This window comes from Coloeus monedula (genome assembly GCF_965178545.1).
Source record: "Coloeus monedula genome assembly, chromosome: 16".
In the NCBI taxonomy this organism is placed as follows: domain Eukaryota; kingdom Metazoa; phylum Chordata; class Aves; order Passeriformes; family Corvidae; genus Coloeus; species Coloeus monedula.
In genome coordinates, this window is record NC_138796.1 from 5,015,711 (window position 1) to 5,033,029 (window position 17,319).

Sequence of the window (17,319 nt, forward strand, 5' to 3'; positions counted from 1 at the left end):
GAAATTGGAGTTCGGATGCCATCGTGTGACTCCCTGAAAAATTACACAACTGGCGTGTCTGCCTTAGTTTCTTAAACATCTTAGTTTGTCAAAACATGGAAGATACTGCAATATAAAACAAGGTTTAATTTTAAAATGCCATGTGCAGTACCTGCTCTGCTCTTTTTTTTTTTTTTTTTTATGCCGGCATTTTTATTGTTTGTTGTGACGATTGATTGAAAGTACTAGGATATAAAATTAAAACCAGAAGCTCTACTCAAAATTTACGTGTTCGTCTCTTAGGTGGGCACAGATTATTCTTTGAGATCTTTTTTCTCTAAAATTGACGCCTCAAGATGGTATCCGATGCAAATTCCAAGTTTACTGAGCCACTTCGAATATACTGTATTAGCACATATGCTGGGAAAAGTGACGCTACCACACATTTTTCATCCACCTGAGGTGCCCGGGACAGAATGCAGCGCTTCAATCGGTAACGCGGGGTCAGATCTCTCAGGTCAGTCATGCTGGTAAACAGCGTGACAGATGGGAGCTTTATCAATTTAGAAACCACTTTAAAATCATGCTAAGACGCCCGGACTGTAAACGGTGACCCCTCAGATCACCATCCTTCGGTGTATCCAGCTGCACCGGGAGGTCACCACCCCTTGAAGGCCTCTCCCGCCAACCGGGCCAGGCAGAAATGCCGCGGCATGGCCACTGTCACCTTGTATGTCACGAAAAATGTCGTTTAAAACCCACAAAGGTCATTGTGGGACTAAAACAGCTCTCGGAAGCAGCCCGGCCACGGCCGCCGCCAGCATCCCCACAGCCCCGGCGCCGCCGTCCCGCCCGGCTGATGTGGCGCTGCCGCCGGGCCGTACCACACAGCCCCGCCGCCGCGGGGGTGCGCTGACCCGCCGCCCTCGCCGCGCTCGGGCACAACCGCGTCGGTGACAGCTCAGCGCCGCGAGCCTCCCCCTCTACACCAGCTTGGTAGCGCCCACGCGCGCGCCGACTGCCTTCGGGCGAACTCATGGTGAAAGATTGTAGGGGGGTAGTAGGGTGAGTTTCGCGCCAGTGCGCTGTCCTGTCACCGCCTGCCCAGCGCTGGGCTGCGACACACATCCAGGGAAGTTTCACATGGCGTCAGCACAGTTAAATGTAATGGCGCTCCCCGAAAAATGGTTCGGTCGGACCCCACCTCAGTAGAATGGAAGGCGGCGCCATCTTGGGCTCAACCACAGCAGTCACGAAATAGGGGTGCCAAGAGTGCAGTGGGGTGAGAAGGTGGCGAAGCCGCCGCTGGCTGAGCAAGACAGGGCTGGTAAAGGCGGCGGAATCGCTTGTGTGTGGAGCGGAGAGAAGGCGGCGGCGGGCAGGAGCGGCGGCGGGGACAGAGATCCCCCCTCTCGCTCTGAGCGCGTTGGTAGGAGCCGGCGCGCGCGGGCCGCTGGGCCTGGCGCACATGGCCCGGCCGTAGGAGCCGCCCCGCCCCTCCCCCGCCTTTCCCCGCCGCGCTCCGGACGGGACCGGGACCGAGCACCGACACCCCGTAGCGAGCACAGAGCACCGGGTACCGCGCCGAGACCCGGACACCGAGACCCGGGCACCGCCGCCGGCCCCGGGCACCGCCGCCCGCCCATGCAGGACACCGAGGAGAGCCCCGCGGCCGCCGCGCCGCCCGGCGCGCAGGGCCCCGCCGAGGAGCTGGAGCACACGGACGCGGCCCCGCCGCCCGCGGAGTCGCCGCAGCAGCAGGAGGAGCAGGAGGAAGACGACAAGGAAGATGAGGAGGCGGAAGGAGGAGGGGAGTCCGGAGCGCCGCCGGGGCGCCCCGAGCCGCCGCCGCCCGCTGCCGCCGAGGAGCCCGAGCAGCCGCTCCCCGAGCCGCAGCCGCCCTCTGGCCGCGAGAGCCCCGTGAAGGCCGAGCCCGAGCCCGGCTCTGAGGCCGGGGCCGAGCCCGCGGCGGAGCCCAAGTCCGAGCCGCCGGCCGAGGCCGAGCCCGGCGCGGCGCAGGAGAACGGGGAGGCCGCGCCTGCCGTCCCGGCCGAGCCCGAGGATGAGATTTCCTTCAGCGACCCCGAGGACTTCGTGGACGACATCAGCGACGAAGGTGCGGGACGGGAGCAGCCGCGGGAGCGCTGTGGGGGCCCCGGCGTTGCCCGGAGCCGGGGGAGCCCGTGGGGAGTCGGGGCCAGGCCGGGGAACGCTGTGCCCCGAGTCCCGCGGGCCCCGCAGCGCCTCTGCCCTGGTGCTGGGCAGCTCCAGATGCTGAGTGCGCGTCTGCATCGTAGCTGTGCTTCATAAATGATCTTTTCTCTGAGTTATCTCTGCACCGCACAACGCTGCTGTTATAATATCTACTGTTAAAGTGGTTCTAAAATCGCTGTTACACCTCAGATGTGGGCTGCCCTCACAGAGTGGAATCATCAGCTCGTCTCCCTTCCCTTTGCCTCCATTAGTTAAACTCAGCTGTAGAAACAGAAGTTTTAAGTGGTTGACGTGGTCGTTACAAACTAGGTTTCATCGTTCTGGTTTTTTTCGTGCACCCAGGATGAAATCCGTAGGTAAACAGGGTTTGAGAAGAGTTACTGCTCATGAAGAAGTGATGTTGGTACTTTGTGACAAGAAAATAGGGAAAAATCGGTTTTGGCAGTTAAAAATGTCAGCCCAGGCTCTTTTAAAAGTAGTGGATATTGACGGCCTTAAAATGGCAAAGCTGTTGTGTAGCTGCACAGACAATAAAGGTTTATGGGTGGGCTTGTCGTACAGAAGTTAGAACCGTAATTTAGTGGTTTTTAGATGGGGCTTTCTGGATAAATTTTCTTAGCTTTTGAATAGCAAAAGTACTTGTTTCCCCCATTATTTGTTCAGCATTTGTGCTGTTGTAGGGTTTCTTGTGCAGGTATTCTGTGTGTTGTAGGGTCTGTTACACGTATCAAAACTGGAAAGATGTTTCTAAAGCACAGGACTGTAAATCAGCCAGTTATCTCCACTGGCTGTGAAATACAGGTAATACAGGTGCATTCTTGTGTTTCAGTCCTTTGTTTAGTTTAATAAAACAGCAGCCAAATATCCTAGATTAAGGAAGTGTTTGCTGTTCTCAGTTTAGCAGTCTGTATAACAGCTCTTTGAACTTTTGCATTTGTTTCTTAAGGAGACTTTGGCAAAATTGCCTTGGAGTTGGATTCTTTTTGCTAAGTGCTTAATACATTTTGTCTACATCTAGGATTGTTGTTTTGTTCCTTCTTAGAAACTGGGCATGTTTTCCATCCCTACCTATTTTATTGTTAATTAATTTGGTTAACTTCTCAGCTGTATGAAATCCAGTATTAGTGGCTGAATTACAGCGTTTAAGTTTAGTCCCTCTTGGTGGTCTGACTTTCTATCTGTGTGTATTGCTTCTTGAGCTTCCTTATTCCTTTCCCATTATTCTGGTGCCCTTCCCAAGGAGAAAAGCAGTCCAGTGTGACCAAGTCAAGGTTCTTTCCATGCTCATCACAACACAAATCTTCAGGAACACCTGTGAGATGGACCAGCTTTAGGACTGGAACGTCTCAGATCTTTTACTGCCACTTTTTTCCCCCCTGAGTGGCGGTGGCATGGAAGAACAGCTGATCCGAGTTAAAGCAGGAGAAGGGATGTGTTGGACAATCACTTAGGTACCAGTGAAGCTTTAGTTCAGATAATGACAGTGGTCCTTAAAATACTGCCAGCTGAAGATAGCCCTGTACCCACCACACCCTGCTTCCCTTCTGGCTGCAGTAGGAGCTTGCTGAACCAGCTTCTTAGTCTTTGAAGATTCCTTTGGTCACAGTTTTGAATTTAAGGGCACAGTGTGGGAATTTGTCTTCAGTCTGTTACAGTTTTGATTCAATGCAGAGTGTTGCATTCCTGCCCAGGAATCTAAACATGCATTCCTTGGCCTGTCTGTAGGCCTACAGAGTCTTTGGTGAGAAGTGATTATGAAAAAAATAGCTAAAAGAGCCTTAAAATTACCCTTCTGTGGTTTTTTTACTTTGGTTTTCTCCTTTTGCTTGTAGACTCCTGTGGAAATGTCCTTGTGGGGCATGCCTTCATTTTATATATTTTATATTGTTATTTGTAGTTCTTACATGCACATGGAGATCATCTTTATGAGTGATAAATACTACAAACAGCAATATTCTGTGGATGCTACATAATCTTGGTGGTAATGGACTAAACATTTGTGAAGCACATTGCCCCAGACCTGTGGGAAGCTTCATATGTAATAACCTGTAGAAGCTTAAAGTTGTAGAAAGCAACTTTTTAGTAGTTTGAAATTCCAAGTAAGCATATTTCTCATATTTCTTCATTGCTGGAGATCTTTCCAATGATGTTTCTGGGCAGAAAAATTTCTTGAATTACAAAACCATCAAATATCTAATGTCTTTAAAACATTAGCATATACAACACCTTTTTCCTAGTCTGTGCATGCTATAGGTAGTCTGACTGTCCAGATTTTATCTAATTCAAAAGTATGGTGGTGTGAACTCATTTTTTGTATGGCCTTGTATTTTATAGTGATCTTCATGTAAGCTTAAAACTTACTGCAGATACTCAGGAATTAATATGTTTGAGGAATATCCAGTGTGAAAAGATGTGTGCTTGTCTTCACAAAGCTTAAATATGGCTTTAAGTGTCTTGCCTTAGACCTTCATTTTTGTGCTTAATTAAAAGTTTAGATGGAGTGTGAGTTCTAAACATAATTATAGTGATGCTGAGACATGCAGAGCTGCCAGTATGGTGGGTAGTTTTGAATTATGCTGAAACTCATGTAATCTGGGAGGGAGGTACAGGTTACATTTATTTTTATCAAAGTCATCTGGTTATAATTTGAGCAAGAGGTCAGGTAATAAATCATGCATTTGTCTGTACTATTGTCAGTTTTGAGGACTTCCTGAGCCAGTTTCATCTCCTGAAAAAAGCTGATAGTGCAAGTGTTGATGACCTCGGTGTGTGAAGGATTTTTTTAAAGAAAGACTTTGAGAGTTGGGTGCCTAAAGTTTGCCATGAAACCACATAATCCTGTCACTTAGCCAGGAAGTGCTGTTGGGATGTTGTGCATTCACTTCAGTTGTTTTTTTGACAGAAGGTTCATTCACTACCAAGTCTCTTAAATGATTCTTGAAATTTCCTGAAATGTGAAGTCTCTCTGTTCTCTTACTTTCACTGTTCTTTACACCTTTGTCTTTCTCCTCCTTGATGTGACCAGTGCCTTAATTTCCTGTCTGTCTTGTCTTTGCAGAACTGCTTGGTGACATCCTGAAAGATCAGCCACAGGAAGCAGATGGAATAGACTCGGTGATTGTCGTGGATAATGTTCCCCAGGTTGGACCAGACCGACTGGAGAAACTGAAGAATGTCATCCACAAAATATTTTCCAAGTTTGGTAAAATTATCAATGAATTTTATCCGGAAGCAGATGGAAAAACAAAAGGGTAAGTCATGGTAACTCCAATTGGAAAAAGGATTGAAACACAGCTCTGTGTAAGGGGCTTACCCTTGATTGTTAGTGTCAATACTTTATGGCCAGTTTTTAGGGTGACCTCATAGTCCTTATCATCAGCTTCTTCTACCTCAGCCTGTGCAGTCCTGACATCAGTCTCAGTGACAAACAAGTTCCTGAGGGAACTGAGAACCTTAACAGCTCATTAGGCTCCATAGTAGAGTGTGGTGGGGATTAATTACGGAAACAGTTTAGCTGGGTTTGGAGACAAATGTCTGTGCAGTACCACATGAGGAGTTTATTCTTAGTTTTCTGCTATGGTTAGTCAGTAAGTGAAAGGTCCTCTTGAGTTAAAAACCTGGTAGCAGTGGATGTACTGTTCATTGCAAAATAGACTGTCAGTGTCTGTAACAAATACTCCTCATATTGGAGGAATCCATAGTTTAGAAGGCATAAAAAAACCCCAAGTTTTCTGGAGTGGAGGGATTATTGATTCTATAAGGTCAGTGTGAGAAGCACGAGAAAATTATTCTCTCTGTTTATCTCTCTCTGAGACACTGTTTGATGGTGTTCAGGATACCATTAGTTTTGAGTCTGCTGGGCTCCAAGGTAGCTTGGATTAAGTGGCCAGAAGGAAGCTGAGTTGTGTAATTGTAAAACAAGAGCGATGCTTTGAGATGCCTGTGACAGCAAGTTACCATTCCTAAACATGACCTGTTACTCAGCTGGGAAGAGCTGTGGATGTAACCTGCCTGTTCTGGCTCTCACTGTTGTCATGGTTGTGCTGAACTTGTAGTCAACTTGTAGGATCTGGCCCATTTCAAAAAGGATATCAGATTAATTGAGGTCAGGCCCAGACAGTTAAAATCTGTGTGAGCCTGTGGCCAGAATGGAGATTAATTGCTATTTACCCTAATTGGTTAGGGACAAGACAAGAAGTTATCTTGTAGATGCACTGTACTGAATTCTTAATTCATCCCCATTGTTTCTTCTTTATTATGAGCCTGTTTTGTAGTCAGCAGTGTCTTCTACTTTGGTTTTCCTTCCTTGTAGGTACATCTTCCTGGAGTACATGTCCCCCTCTCATGCCGTGGATGCCGTGAAGAACGCAGATGGATACAAACTGGATAAGCAGCACACTTTCAGAGTCAACCTCTTCACAGACTTTGATAAGTGAGTGCAGCAGTTGTGTGTTATCTGTAGATTTGGGGATTCTAATCCAGAGTGCCTGTATGGAGTGTAACCAGCCAAATTGTTCTTTCAGGTACATGACAATCAGTGATGAATGGGAAATCCCTGAGAAACAGCCATTTAAGGATTTGGTAAGGAATTTTTTGAAAAGCAGAAAGAATATTCAGCTTAATATTCAATGGTTACTTCATTGCTGGAATATCCATATAAAAATAGAAATGATGTGTTAATGGTTGTGTAAATAGCAGTACTGATCACGTGCTCCTGTTCCTTCATGCTCACCATCATGAAGTGATGGGAGGAACTCAGTGCTTCTGTTTAATAGTTACACATAGTGTAAAGCTTAATTTACTCCTATTATTTAAGAGTAAATAATAATTTTGCACAAGTCGTTTAAAAATAGATTTTCAAAAGCATCTTTTTATATATTCTTAATTGTTTGAGGCAAACTTTGGTGTTTGTTACCAGTTGGTTTGTAAATAGTCTGGTGGAAGAAAGGATAGTTTGTTTTTTCTTTGAAAACCAAATACCAAGTGATTTCTTGTTTAAAATAAATATTAAACATCATCAAACCATCTTGAAGGTCCACCTGTTCATGGTGTGCTCTCAGCCTCCAGCATCCAGCAAGTGGAATTGTTAAATTTCACTTCAAAAACTTGTTTGCAGTGGTAAGACCCCAAAGTTGCATTCTCTGGTAAGACCAACTTCCACCTGCCAGGTAGATACTAATTTGTGGAACTTACTGTCTTAGTCTTTGACTCACTAATAGTCCTTTTGCTCTGTTTTTCTCAGGGGAATCTCCGATACTGGTTGGAAGACCCTGACTGTAGGGATCAGTACAGTGTCATCTTTGAGTCAGGAGACCGGACATCCATTTTCTGGAATGACATCAAGGAACCTGTTCAAATTGAGGACAGAGCAGTGAGTGTCCTGGAAGTGCTGGAGATTGCAGATACACTGCCAGTCTCCTTCATTTTATGACATTGCAGCTTTTTAATTAAAAAAAAAAATCTTTCTCCCATTGCTGAAATAATTTTTTCTTCCTTGTGAAGAGTGGTGAAATCACATCCTTTAGAATTAAATTTAGCTGCTTAGGTAAGAGAACTGTGGAGTGAGCTTTTTGGAGTTTATGGTGGTGGTTGGGTTTTTTTTAAACTGGTTTCTGATGCCCATTAGTTTCCTTCATCTCTCTGTTATAGGTGATTCAGAAAGACCTGAGAATGCAAAGTCAGAGTTTGAGGAGCACTATTCATTCGAGCTGAATATGTGCTTATGTTTGCTGCTTCAGATGACTCCTTGCTTTTGTGCTGACCACAGAGGTGTTAAAGAGGAATAGCTGGTTTGGTAATGGCATAAAAGAGGGAGAGTTAGTCTGCCTGTCTGCTGCAGGCACTGGACTTGCTGGGAACTGTTAGGACCCAGGAGCATTTTCCTTAATAACCACTGTGCATTACAGTAGAAGGAAGTTGGCTCTGGGATGGTGAGAATATTTGCTCATCACCATGGTCTCTGGATGTGGTCTGTATTGCTGAGACCTCTCTAACTTAGCTGAAAGTCCAGAGCTGTGTTGTTCAGAAAGTTGAAATACTTACCCTTACTTCTGAGAAGAGTATGTTCTTACCAAGGCTGAAAGAAGGAAACCCAGGCCGTTAGGTGGATTTAATTGTTACTACACAAAAGATGTCACTGTACCTGAAAAACATCTTTGGTGATCTGTAAGTTGGAAAGGTCTTAACTGAGAGTTTTCAACCTGAAGAATAGGTACTGTATGTTATGTGCATGAAATTAAACTCCACAATTATCACAGATCCTGAGATGTTCCCTTAGTAAAGGGATTTACAAAATGTGCTGCTACAAGCCATGCATTAATTCTTTCCCTTTCAGGAACACAGAATGAAATTAAGCTTTTATGTGTACTTTTTTTTAAAATCCAGAGGTGGACAGAGACCTACGTCCGTTGGTCTCCCAAAGGCACCTACCTGGCTACGTTCCACCAGAGAGGCATCGCTCTGTGGGGTGGAGAGAAGTTCAAACAGATTCAAAGGTTTAGTCACCAAGGAGTGCAGCTTATTGACTTCTCACCCTGTGAAAGGTACAGAGCATGACATTGGTTTGGGCTAAGGGGTCAAAAGCATGAGGCATGAATAGCATCCTCCAAATCTGGAGTGCTGAAATTAATTCCTGAAGATTTCTTGAACATTAAGGAACTCTGGAGAGAAGGATAAAGTAATTTCAGGACTGAGATACATTTTCTGTTGATGGTTTTCAAGTAACATATTTGGAAGCAGTTGGGTTTTATGCTTTATTGTAGGAAAGAGATTATTTACTAATGGAGAAATCCAGCATCCCTGTAGTTTGGGTTGGATAAGGTCAATGATTTATGTTTGGTTCAAAACCAGTGTTATTCTCATGTCAAAACTATATAATAGGTAACAGTGTATTTGTCGAGTTCCCCTGCCTTGTAACATCAATATGGAAAGACTTGCACATAAATGTAGAATCTTTTTAGCCAGAGGGATATCAGGGAAGCTTTCTCCTCCTTTATCATCCTGTTCTTATTTTTCTCTCTCCTGAAAAATCCCATTAGTGAAACTTTTGTTTCAAAGTGCCTGGTATTTAAATACTACTTGGGTGAAAGGCTGCTGGTACTGACATATTAGATGAAGTTTCAATAGTGAAATGGATTCTTTCCTTTGTAGGTATTTAGTGACCTTCAGCCCTTTGATGGACACACAGGATGACCCTCAGGCTATCATCATCTGGGATATTCTGACTGGCCAAAAGAAGAGAGGATTCCACTGTGAAAACTCAGCTCATTGGCCTATTTTTAAGTAGGTTGAAAAACAGAATTAGAGAGTTGTAGTCCCAGGCTTCATTTAGTAAAAAGGCAGTTCCAATTTAATGGCTTTTTTTCTTGCTTAGATGGAGTCATGATGGTAAATTCTTTGCTCGAATGACTTCAGATACCCTCAGCATCTATGAAACACCTGTAAGTTCTTGCAGGGGTTTTTTGCATAATAATGAGAGTAGAAAGTATGTGTTGAAATACAAGAATGTTACTAACTTGAAAATTCATCCTTTTCTCATCTTTTAGTCTATGGGTTTGTTGGACAAAAAGAGCTTGAAAATCAATGGGATAAGGTGAGTCTATTCCCTTGTAATCATAACTGTGCTCTTTAGCTGGAATCCTTTAGTCTGGGGATTTGTTATGGTGAGAGGAATCTTTAGACTGTTGACTAGAGCAAACAGCCTTACATGTTGAGTTGATCAAATTAGAGAAAGTGGCAAAAAGAAATGGAAAACTCTCCATTTGTTGATGAATACACTTGGTAGGTTCTGTGCTTTGAAATCTTCTTTGTGGTACTGCTTAATCCAGGGTCTAGCTTGGGAGTCCTGTTCCTTGTCTACAAAGGAACCACACTGGAATGCAGTTAGTTAGGGAACATCTCCCTAACAAGGTGGTTGTGCTGGCTCAGTGCAGTGTGCTGTGTCTGTACAAGACACACTGACTCCTCTGAGAGTTTTAAAAATACGTCTCTGTAAATCAGCAAGAAAGTCAAGTGTACCCAGGTGCAAGAAGATGGTCTCCATGGTAATTTAATAGGGGTTTTTTTGGCTCATTTGTTCCTAGATCTTTGGCATTTATTCTATGTGTAATCCCTGCTTTTTGGTGAGATATACTGATTGGATAACACTGGTGATATAGCAAATTTAAATAGCTGCTTAAAGATCTGTTTTGGTATCGTTATTAAATTGCCCTCGGTTATGTGTCTGTGCCTGTCTTTATTATTGAGAGTGGATCTTTGTCTGCAACATTCAGATACAATGAGGAAAGTGGTTTCTGCTTGTAGCATCTCTAACTGAAAATTAAAACGGCATATTTTTAACTTTGTTCCTGTAGAGATTTCTCATGGTCTCCCGGTGGTAACATAATTGCTTTCTGGGTGCCTGAGGACAAAGACATCCCAGCAAGAGTGACTTTGATGCAGCTGCCTTCTAGACAAGAAATTCGTGTGCGGAATTTGTTCAACGTAGTAGATTGTAAACTGCACTGGCAGAAGAACGGGGACTACCTGTGTGTGAAGGTAGACAGGACTCCCAAAGGCACACAGGTACATGGATTCTGATTTTATTGGTAAAATTTGGTTCTGTCTCATGCTTCCTTTTCTTACAGTACTGCCTTTCAGTAGAGGCAGTGTAAATTATATCATGTCAAAGCTATTTTTAATTTTTTCCATTTGAATTTGAAGCATGTGGAAAACAAAATGTATGTCATGTTTGCATCCAGGATTTGCTTTGACTTTAGTGGCCTCTTGGTCTCTGAGAGGTCTACGCCTCACCTCTTCCCCTGCTCAGAATTAAGCAGCTGCTGAACAAGATGTAGGTCAAGTTGTGTAATGTGCCACATGTTCATCTGTCTTAATTAAATTTTATAACAGTCTGAAAAAAAATAGATGCTTTTGTACAATTCTGAAGTTATTCTTCATCAGAACAAATTTGGGATGTTTTTTATAAGGAGGCATATTGTATTTATTTGCTCTCATTAAAGGAATAAACCTTGACTCACTCTCATCCTGTGTCCTAACAGGCTAATTATGGAGTTGTCCTTCTATGCCTAGTGATAAAATTATTTACTCTGCTGTTTATGTGCTGGATAACGAGCTGGTTTTGGCCTTTACAGGGAGTAGTGACCAACTTTGAAATATTCCGCATGAGAGAGAAACAGGTGCCAGTGGATGTGGTGGAAATGAAAGGTAATGCCACGTAGTTCCTTACTTTTGAGCTTGAACTTTTTTGTATAGATCCTTGTGTTTTCCTTACAAATTCTTGTTGGCATGTGACATAATTAGGACTTCCACTCTTTGGAAAAGAGCTGGATTGTTAATGTTCCAGAATGTCTCATGTTAAAATGAGAAATCAAAACTTCTGGTGCTTTTCATGCTTGTGACTGACTTGGAAGATGACAGAAGTGAAAATGTGTTATTAATAAAGATGGTAGGGCTGACAATGAGTGTATTTTGTAGAAGATGGAAGACTTAGAGCTATAGTTAGAAACACTTCCCCTAACTCCCTGCAATTGCCTTATCAACGTGTGTTTTAAAAGAAAGTCTGTTAACTGATGGGTTCTCTCTCTTCAATATCTTAGTTTTCTTTGGTAGCTAAAGAAAATCAGAGGTTTGTATTGTCCTTTAACAGAGTTTTGGCTCCTCTTGTTACAGAAAGCATTATAGCCTTTGCTTGGGAACCAAATGGAAGCAAGTTTGCTGTGTTGCATGGAGAAACTCCACGAATTTCAGTTTCCTTTTACCATGTTAAAAACAACGGGAAAATAGAACTCATAAGTAAGTGAAAAACAAGTGAGAAGTGCAGATAATAAGGATTTTGCATGGTAGAAGATGCAGTAAACTCAAAATTGTGGCTGTTTGTGATGTCTTGTGAGAAATTGGTGGGGCTGATGCTTGCGAGGTAATTGATGACATTGGACTGAGATCTCTTTCTGAATTTGCCATGTTTCTTTTCAGAAACATTTGACAAACAGCAGGCAAACACGATATTCTGGAGTCCCCAGGGGCAATTTGTAGTGTTGGCTGGCCTCAGAAGGTGAGTGTTGCACAGGTTGCTGAACAGCATTACATTCATTTTTAGGAGGAAAAGAACTACTGTATCTCACCAAGAAGTGTTTGGTGTCCCGGTGAATGTTGATTGCAGTAATCCTGATAGAGCTGTGCAAAAGCAAAGGCAGAGCAGAGATGCAACTTCATGATGTAGCTTAGTCCTTTGCAGCTTTCATTTCCTATTTTTGCCACATCAAATGAGGAATGCATTTTTCTACAGAAAAGTGGATATTTAGAAACACCTTTCAGCTGTTCAAGTTAAATACTGACTGAGCCAGTCCAGTTTGGACATGTATGTGGCTCTTGTGATGCATTTGTTGTCAATCTAGTGCCCTTTCATGGGCAGTACCTGTTAATGACAGTGCTGCTTTGTGAAAGAATTATCGAGAAAGTTGCACTTTAGAGCAAGTGAAAATGATTGTTATTAACTAGTCAAGTAATACTTGCTTTCACATGCTTTCAAACAAGCACTGCTGTTCATCTTAGTGGATGAATTTTTTCTTTAATCTTTTCTTCACTACTCTGTCTAAGCATATGATTGTTCAACTCTGGCTCTAGCTTGCCTAGAGCATGTTTTTACTGTAACTTTAACCCATTTTATATGTATTCTTAAGGGTCACTGAACATGGAAACAAAAGTGTCATTCTTACGGGGTGTTTTGTTTTTATCCACCATGTTCCTTTCCAGCCATAGAGACTGGTACCAACCTGTCTCTTGGCTGCTGTGGGAATTTGTTTGTAATGAGGATTCGTAGAGATGCAGCTTGTGAAATGCTTTTAAAACCCCAGGCTGTGCTGGTGTGTAAAGCAATGTCTTGTTTTGCCTGTGCAGCATGAATGGTGCCTTAGCGTTTGTTGACACGTCCGACTGCACCATGATGAACATCGCGGAGCACTACACGGCCTCGGATGTGGAGTGGGACCCCACGGGCAGATACATTGTCACCTCAGTGTCTTGGTGGAGCCACAAGGTACTGATGCACCTCTTTTCCCCACCCCTGCTTGCTCTTCCAGTGGTACTGGAAAGGACTTTTGATTAGGAAGAGAAAACGAACACCTGTCACTGGTCCAATGACTTAACCTGCACCGCAGTTTTAAACATGAATTTCTGAGGACTCCAGTGTTGAGTTTAAGCTTTTCTTGGCTGAGCTGGTGCACTGCTCTTCCAGGTGGACAATGCATATTGGTTATGGACCTTCCAAGGCCGTCTGCTTCAGAAAAACAACAAAGACAGGTTCTGTCAGCTGCTCTGGAGACCACGACCAGCTACCCTGCTCAGCGAGGATCAGATAAAGGTAGGGTATTCCAGGGCCTTTGTGCTGACATGGATTTGGTGTATCAAGCATACTTGGTTTGCTTCCTCTTCTTGAGGATGAGGCTTGTTACACAACTGCCTTTTGCCCTGAATGTGTGAATGAACACGTTGCTGTGTGAGACCTCATTTCTGGGAATGTCTCCAGATATTAACTGTATTGTAAGCTCAAAGTAGAAATGGTCACCAGTTGTTCTTACAGTTAGGGTATGATGAAAGGGTATAAAGAAGAGTAAGATTGAATTTTTTTGTTCAGACTTTGCTAGTTGTGTGTGTACAGAAGCACTTATATGATCTATAAGCCAGGAAGAACAAAATTATAGTGAAGGGAAATTGCCTACCAGAGAGATGTTCTTCAGAAAGGCATAGCCTGCTTAGGCCTGCCAAAGGAGTTCTTAGAGAAGATGGTGGTTGTAATTGCTAGTCTGATACTCCAGTTGAAATAAAATTTCCTGTTTCACAGCAAATTAAGAAGGACCTGAAGAAATACTCCAAGATATTTGAGCAGAAGGATCGCCTGAGCCAGTCCAAAGCTTCAAAGGCAAGACACTTTTGAAATACATTATAGATTAAACTCTTGTAGCTTATCCTTAGTTGGCAGTGGTGATAGGTAAATTACATTTCCTGTATCACAAGTGTTCATTTGAATCCAGATGGTTAGAATTAGTCCAGTGGGTAGTTCAGAGAGGTGCTGCTGTAAAGAGTCTGGAGAGGAACTGGTGTTACCTCATTAAGCAAAGGTGGTAAAATTTTGGAGTTCTCAGTGTGTTGCTGCATTAGCCAGAGTTTAAAATAAGTAAAGCTCTTTCAATTAAAAAAAAAACCTCACCAAAACAGCATTTTGATTACAGAAGGGAATCCTTTTTCTTCTGAATCAGTAGAAGGTGTTTCTGAGAACAAAGCTTGACTCGCTAAGAAATGCCTGTCGTACGGGTTTGGTTCCGTGGGAGGTTTAACCCCTTCCTGCCCCCGCAGGAGCTGGTGGAGCGGCGGCGCACGATGATGGAGGAGTTCAGGAAGTACCGCAAGATGGCGCAAGAGCTGTACATGGAGCAGCGCAACGAGCGCCTGGAGCTGCGCGGGGGTGAGACTCAGGGCTGGGCAAAACCGCCGAGAAACACCTCCTTTGGGGCCTCATCCTCTCCTCTTCTCCCTCTGCTTCCTGCTGAAGCCAGTCCTGTGTTCTCTGCAGTTTTTTTGTACTTTTTATCCTGAATCGTGACAGGATTTAAGGGGGAGAAAAAAGGCATTGGCTTGACCTTAGGATAAAACTGTAGTGGGAGACAGTAATGCCTGAATAAATTTTGCATGTACTTGTTATGATTTAAAGTACCAAATACCTCTTGTTTCACTGCTGCTCTAAGGAATGTTTCTGCCAAGAGCATCAAATCATTCCCTTGCTGCCTTGTTTGATGGGTTCAGTGCTGATGTTTTCTCCATTGCAGGGGTAGACACAGATGAGCTGGACAGCAATGTTGATGACTGGGAGGAGGAGACTGTGGAATTTTTTATCAATGAAGAAATTATTACCCTTGCAGAACCAGAGTAATTAATAAAACTGTGGTAAGATAACTCTCAGTAGAGAGAAACTTTCTGTCAACTATTGCTATAGAGCTGATAATTTGCTTGAGAGAGTTAGGTCTGTCTGTAGCATTGGTGAATGTGTTGTTCTCTGAATTGTTGTTTGGGGGGTTTTTTTGTGGCTAGAGGAGACAAAATCTTTTTTTAAAAAGTAATTGCAGACAGTCAGATTTGTGAGTTGTACTGAGCAGAGTACTGTGTATGTCCTGTCTGGCCAGAGAGATCAAACCCACAGCAGAGTCAGGGTCAGCCTCTGAACACAGTGTATTGCAGAGGCTGTAGGTTCTGTCTGTAGAAGGAATTGTAGTTAGTATGAGATAGGAATTTTGCCTTTTGGAAGATTTGCATGTTAGTCCAAGACTAGGCAGAGTTTAAATACTGTATTAAAGATTATGCAGCATTTATCTGTAGGCTGATAAAATTTTGAGATGATGTTTAAATATCTACATGAAGTCAGATATTGTTTTCTAGAAAAGCTGGGTAGAGTTCAGGTAGTGGCAGATTTTTGTGTACTGACTGTCATGGCTTGTTGCTGAAATATTTTACTTAATTTGGTGTTTCTCCCAGTTCCTTCTTTCGAATTCATATATTTTATGTTGGCGATGGAGGCTACTCCCAGCCCCTGCTGTGGAAAATGTCTTTTAGGGAGCTTGACGTTGTATTAAGGAGGAAAAATACCTTGATAATGAAGACACAGGATTTAAAACTTGCAGTGGGTTTGTGCTCTGTCATGTTTAGGATCTCACTTAAGGAAGAGGGAGGGGAGACTGGAAATACACACCTGTAAGTCACCCTGTAGTTCTTCAGCCTCCAAATGTCTAAAGAGCTCAGGTGCAACATGTGCCTCTGGGAGCTGTAGAAAAATAACAAGCTTGATACCTTTGACTGTCTTTGGGTCTGGCTTATCTGTGTTCCATACATGGGAGATCTTTTTATGGAAGGAAGAGGGAGAGAAGCTGCTTACTGTATGGATTTAAACCACATGAGTTTAGGAAGAGGTGAAACACAAGCTGGTGTAGCCTTTCACCAGCTCAGCTGCTGAGGTTGAGCTGTTTGTATAAAATACAGTAGCTAACTCACCTCTTTTTTTTGTTTTTTGCAGCTCCACCAGATCTCGTGCTGAAAAGAAGTTTGTTTTCCGAAAGCCTATAACAACTTTGGAATTCTTAATCCATATTCTTGCACTCTGGAAGGGTGGATGCACCAGATTTTCTCCATTCTGACACATTGTAGTGCCTTTAAGTCTGGCTGCCTGCTGCAGTGAGATACTGGAAAGGCGCTGCTTTTAAATTTATATTCTTTTTTTTTTTTTTTTTCTAGGGTTTGAGTATTATTTTTTTCTTTTTAAATCCACTACTACCAGTATTTACTTCCAGATTCCCGTGCAGTCCTTGCCAGCTGGCAGTTTTTGCCTCTTGCCAGTGAGGTGAGATTCACCAGTGCACCCCTGTGTCACACACACAATGTTTGGGTTCCAGGGCTCTCTCTGTGTCCCAAGGGCATGGACAGGCGTTCGTTTGGGTTGGGGAAAAGTCACCAGAACCATTTTTCGTATGATGTGTTTTAGTGTGCTGAAGCAGCACTACAGCGGGCTATACCCTCCTCCTTTCAGATTGTGAAAGGATGTCTCCCTCAAAGAGCTGAATATGGAAATAAAAGCAGACCTATACTAAAACCAGGCTGGCTTCGTGTCGTTTGTAGGGAATCTTTCCCTGAATGATCAATGTCAAACAGCACCCAGTAATAAGAGTGTGTTTGCTGTATTGCCTTAATGGTTCCTTTGGATTTTTTTTTTCAAATCTTGGTTCCTCATGGCCCTTCTGGCTTTGTGTTGTGGTTGGTTTGTTGTTTACAATATGGTACAGCTCATTAATCTGTCACTTTGACCTGTTCATGGTGGTGGAGTGACTAGAAAATGACTGGATTCTTAAACCATTTGCAAACTGATAAAAGCCTCAGGAATTTTTGGACTTGTGTCTTGTTAGTTAGAAATGTTAGAAAATTGCAGACTTCTAGAACAGTGCTCTGTCCACATGCCTTTTGCTTCCTCTTGCAGTACCTGGTTCCATTTCCAAAGGCCTCCAAGCTCAGCAGGGAGAACTGTACTCAGAGCTGGTGCAGCAGCATTTATATATTTATATATTTATATATTTATATATTTATATATTT

At 43.3% G+C, this 17,319-nt stretch overlaps 1 protein-coding gene across 1 annotated transcript; it reads left to right on the top strand.

The window, feature by feature from the left end:
• Window positions 1-1,426: 1,426 nt before the first annotated feature.
• On the top strand, window positions 1,427-16,825 carry EIF3B (eukaryotic translation initiation factor 3 subunit B). The gene is made up of 19 exons (XM_082291853.1): window positions 1,427-2,095; window positions 5,252-5,444; window positions 6,506-6,625; window positions 6,717-6,774; window positions 7,436-7,564; window positions 8,578-8,735; window positions 9,343-9,474; window positions 9,566-9,632; window positions 9,738-9,784; window positions 10,545-10,755; window positions 11,325-11,397; window positions 11,863-11,985; window positions 12,166-12,244; window positions 13,090-13,228; window positions 13,427-13,552; window positions 14,033-14,110; window positions 14,545-14,653; window positions 15,015-15,132; window positions 16,253-16,825. Exons 1-18 carry the CDS (start codon window positions 1,624-1,626, stop codon window positions 15,116-15,118), a joined length of 2,418 nt encoding a protein of 805 aa, XP_082147979.1. The 5' UTR covers window positions 1,427-1,623; the 3' UTR covers window positions 15,119-15,132; window positions 16,253-16,825.
• Window positions 16,826-17,319: the final 494 nt, after the last annotated feature.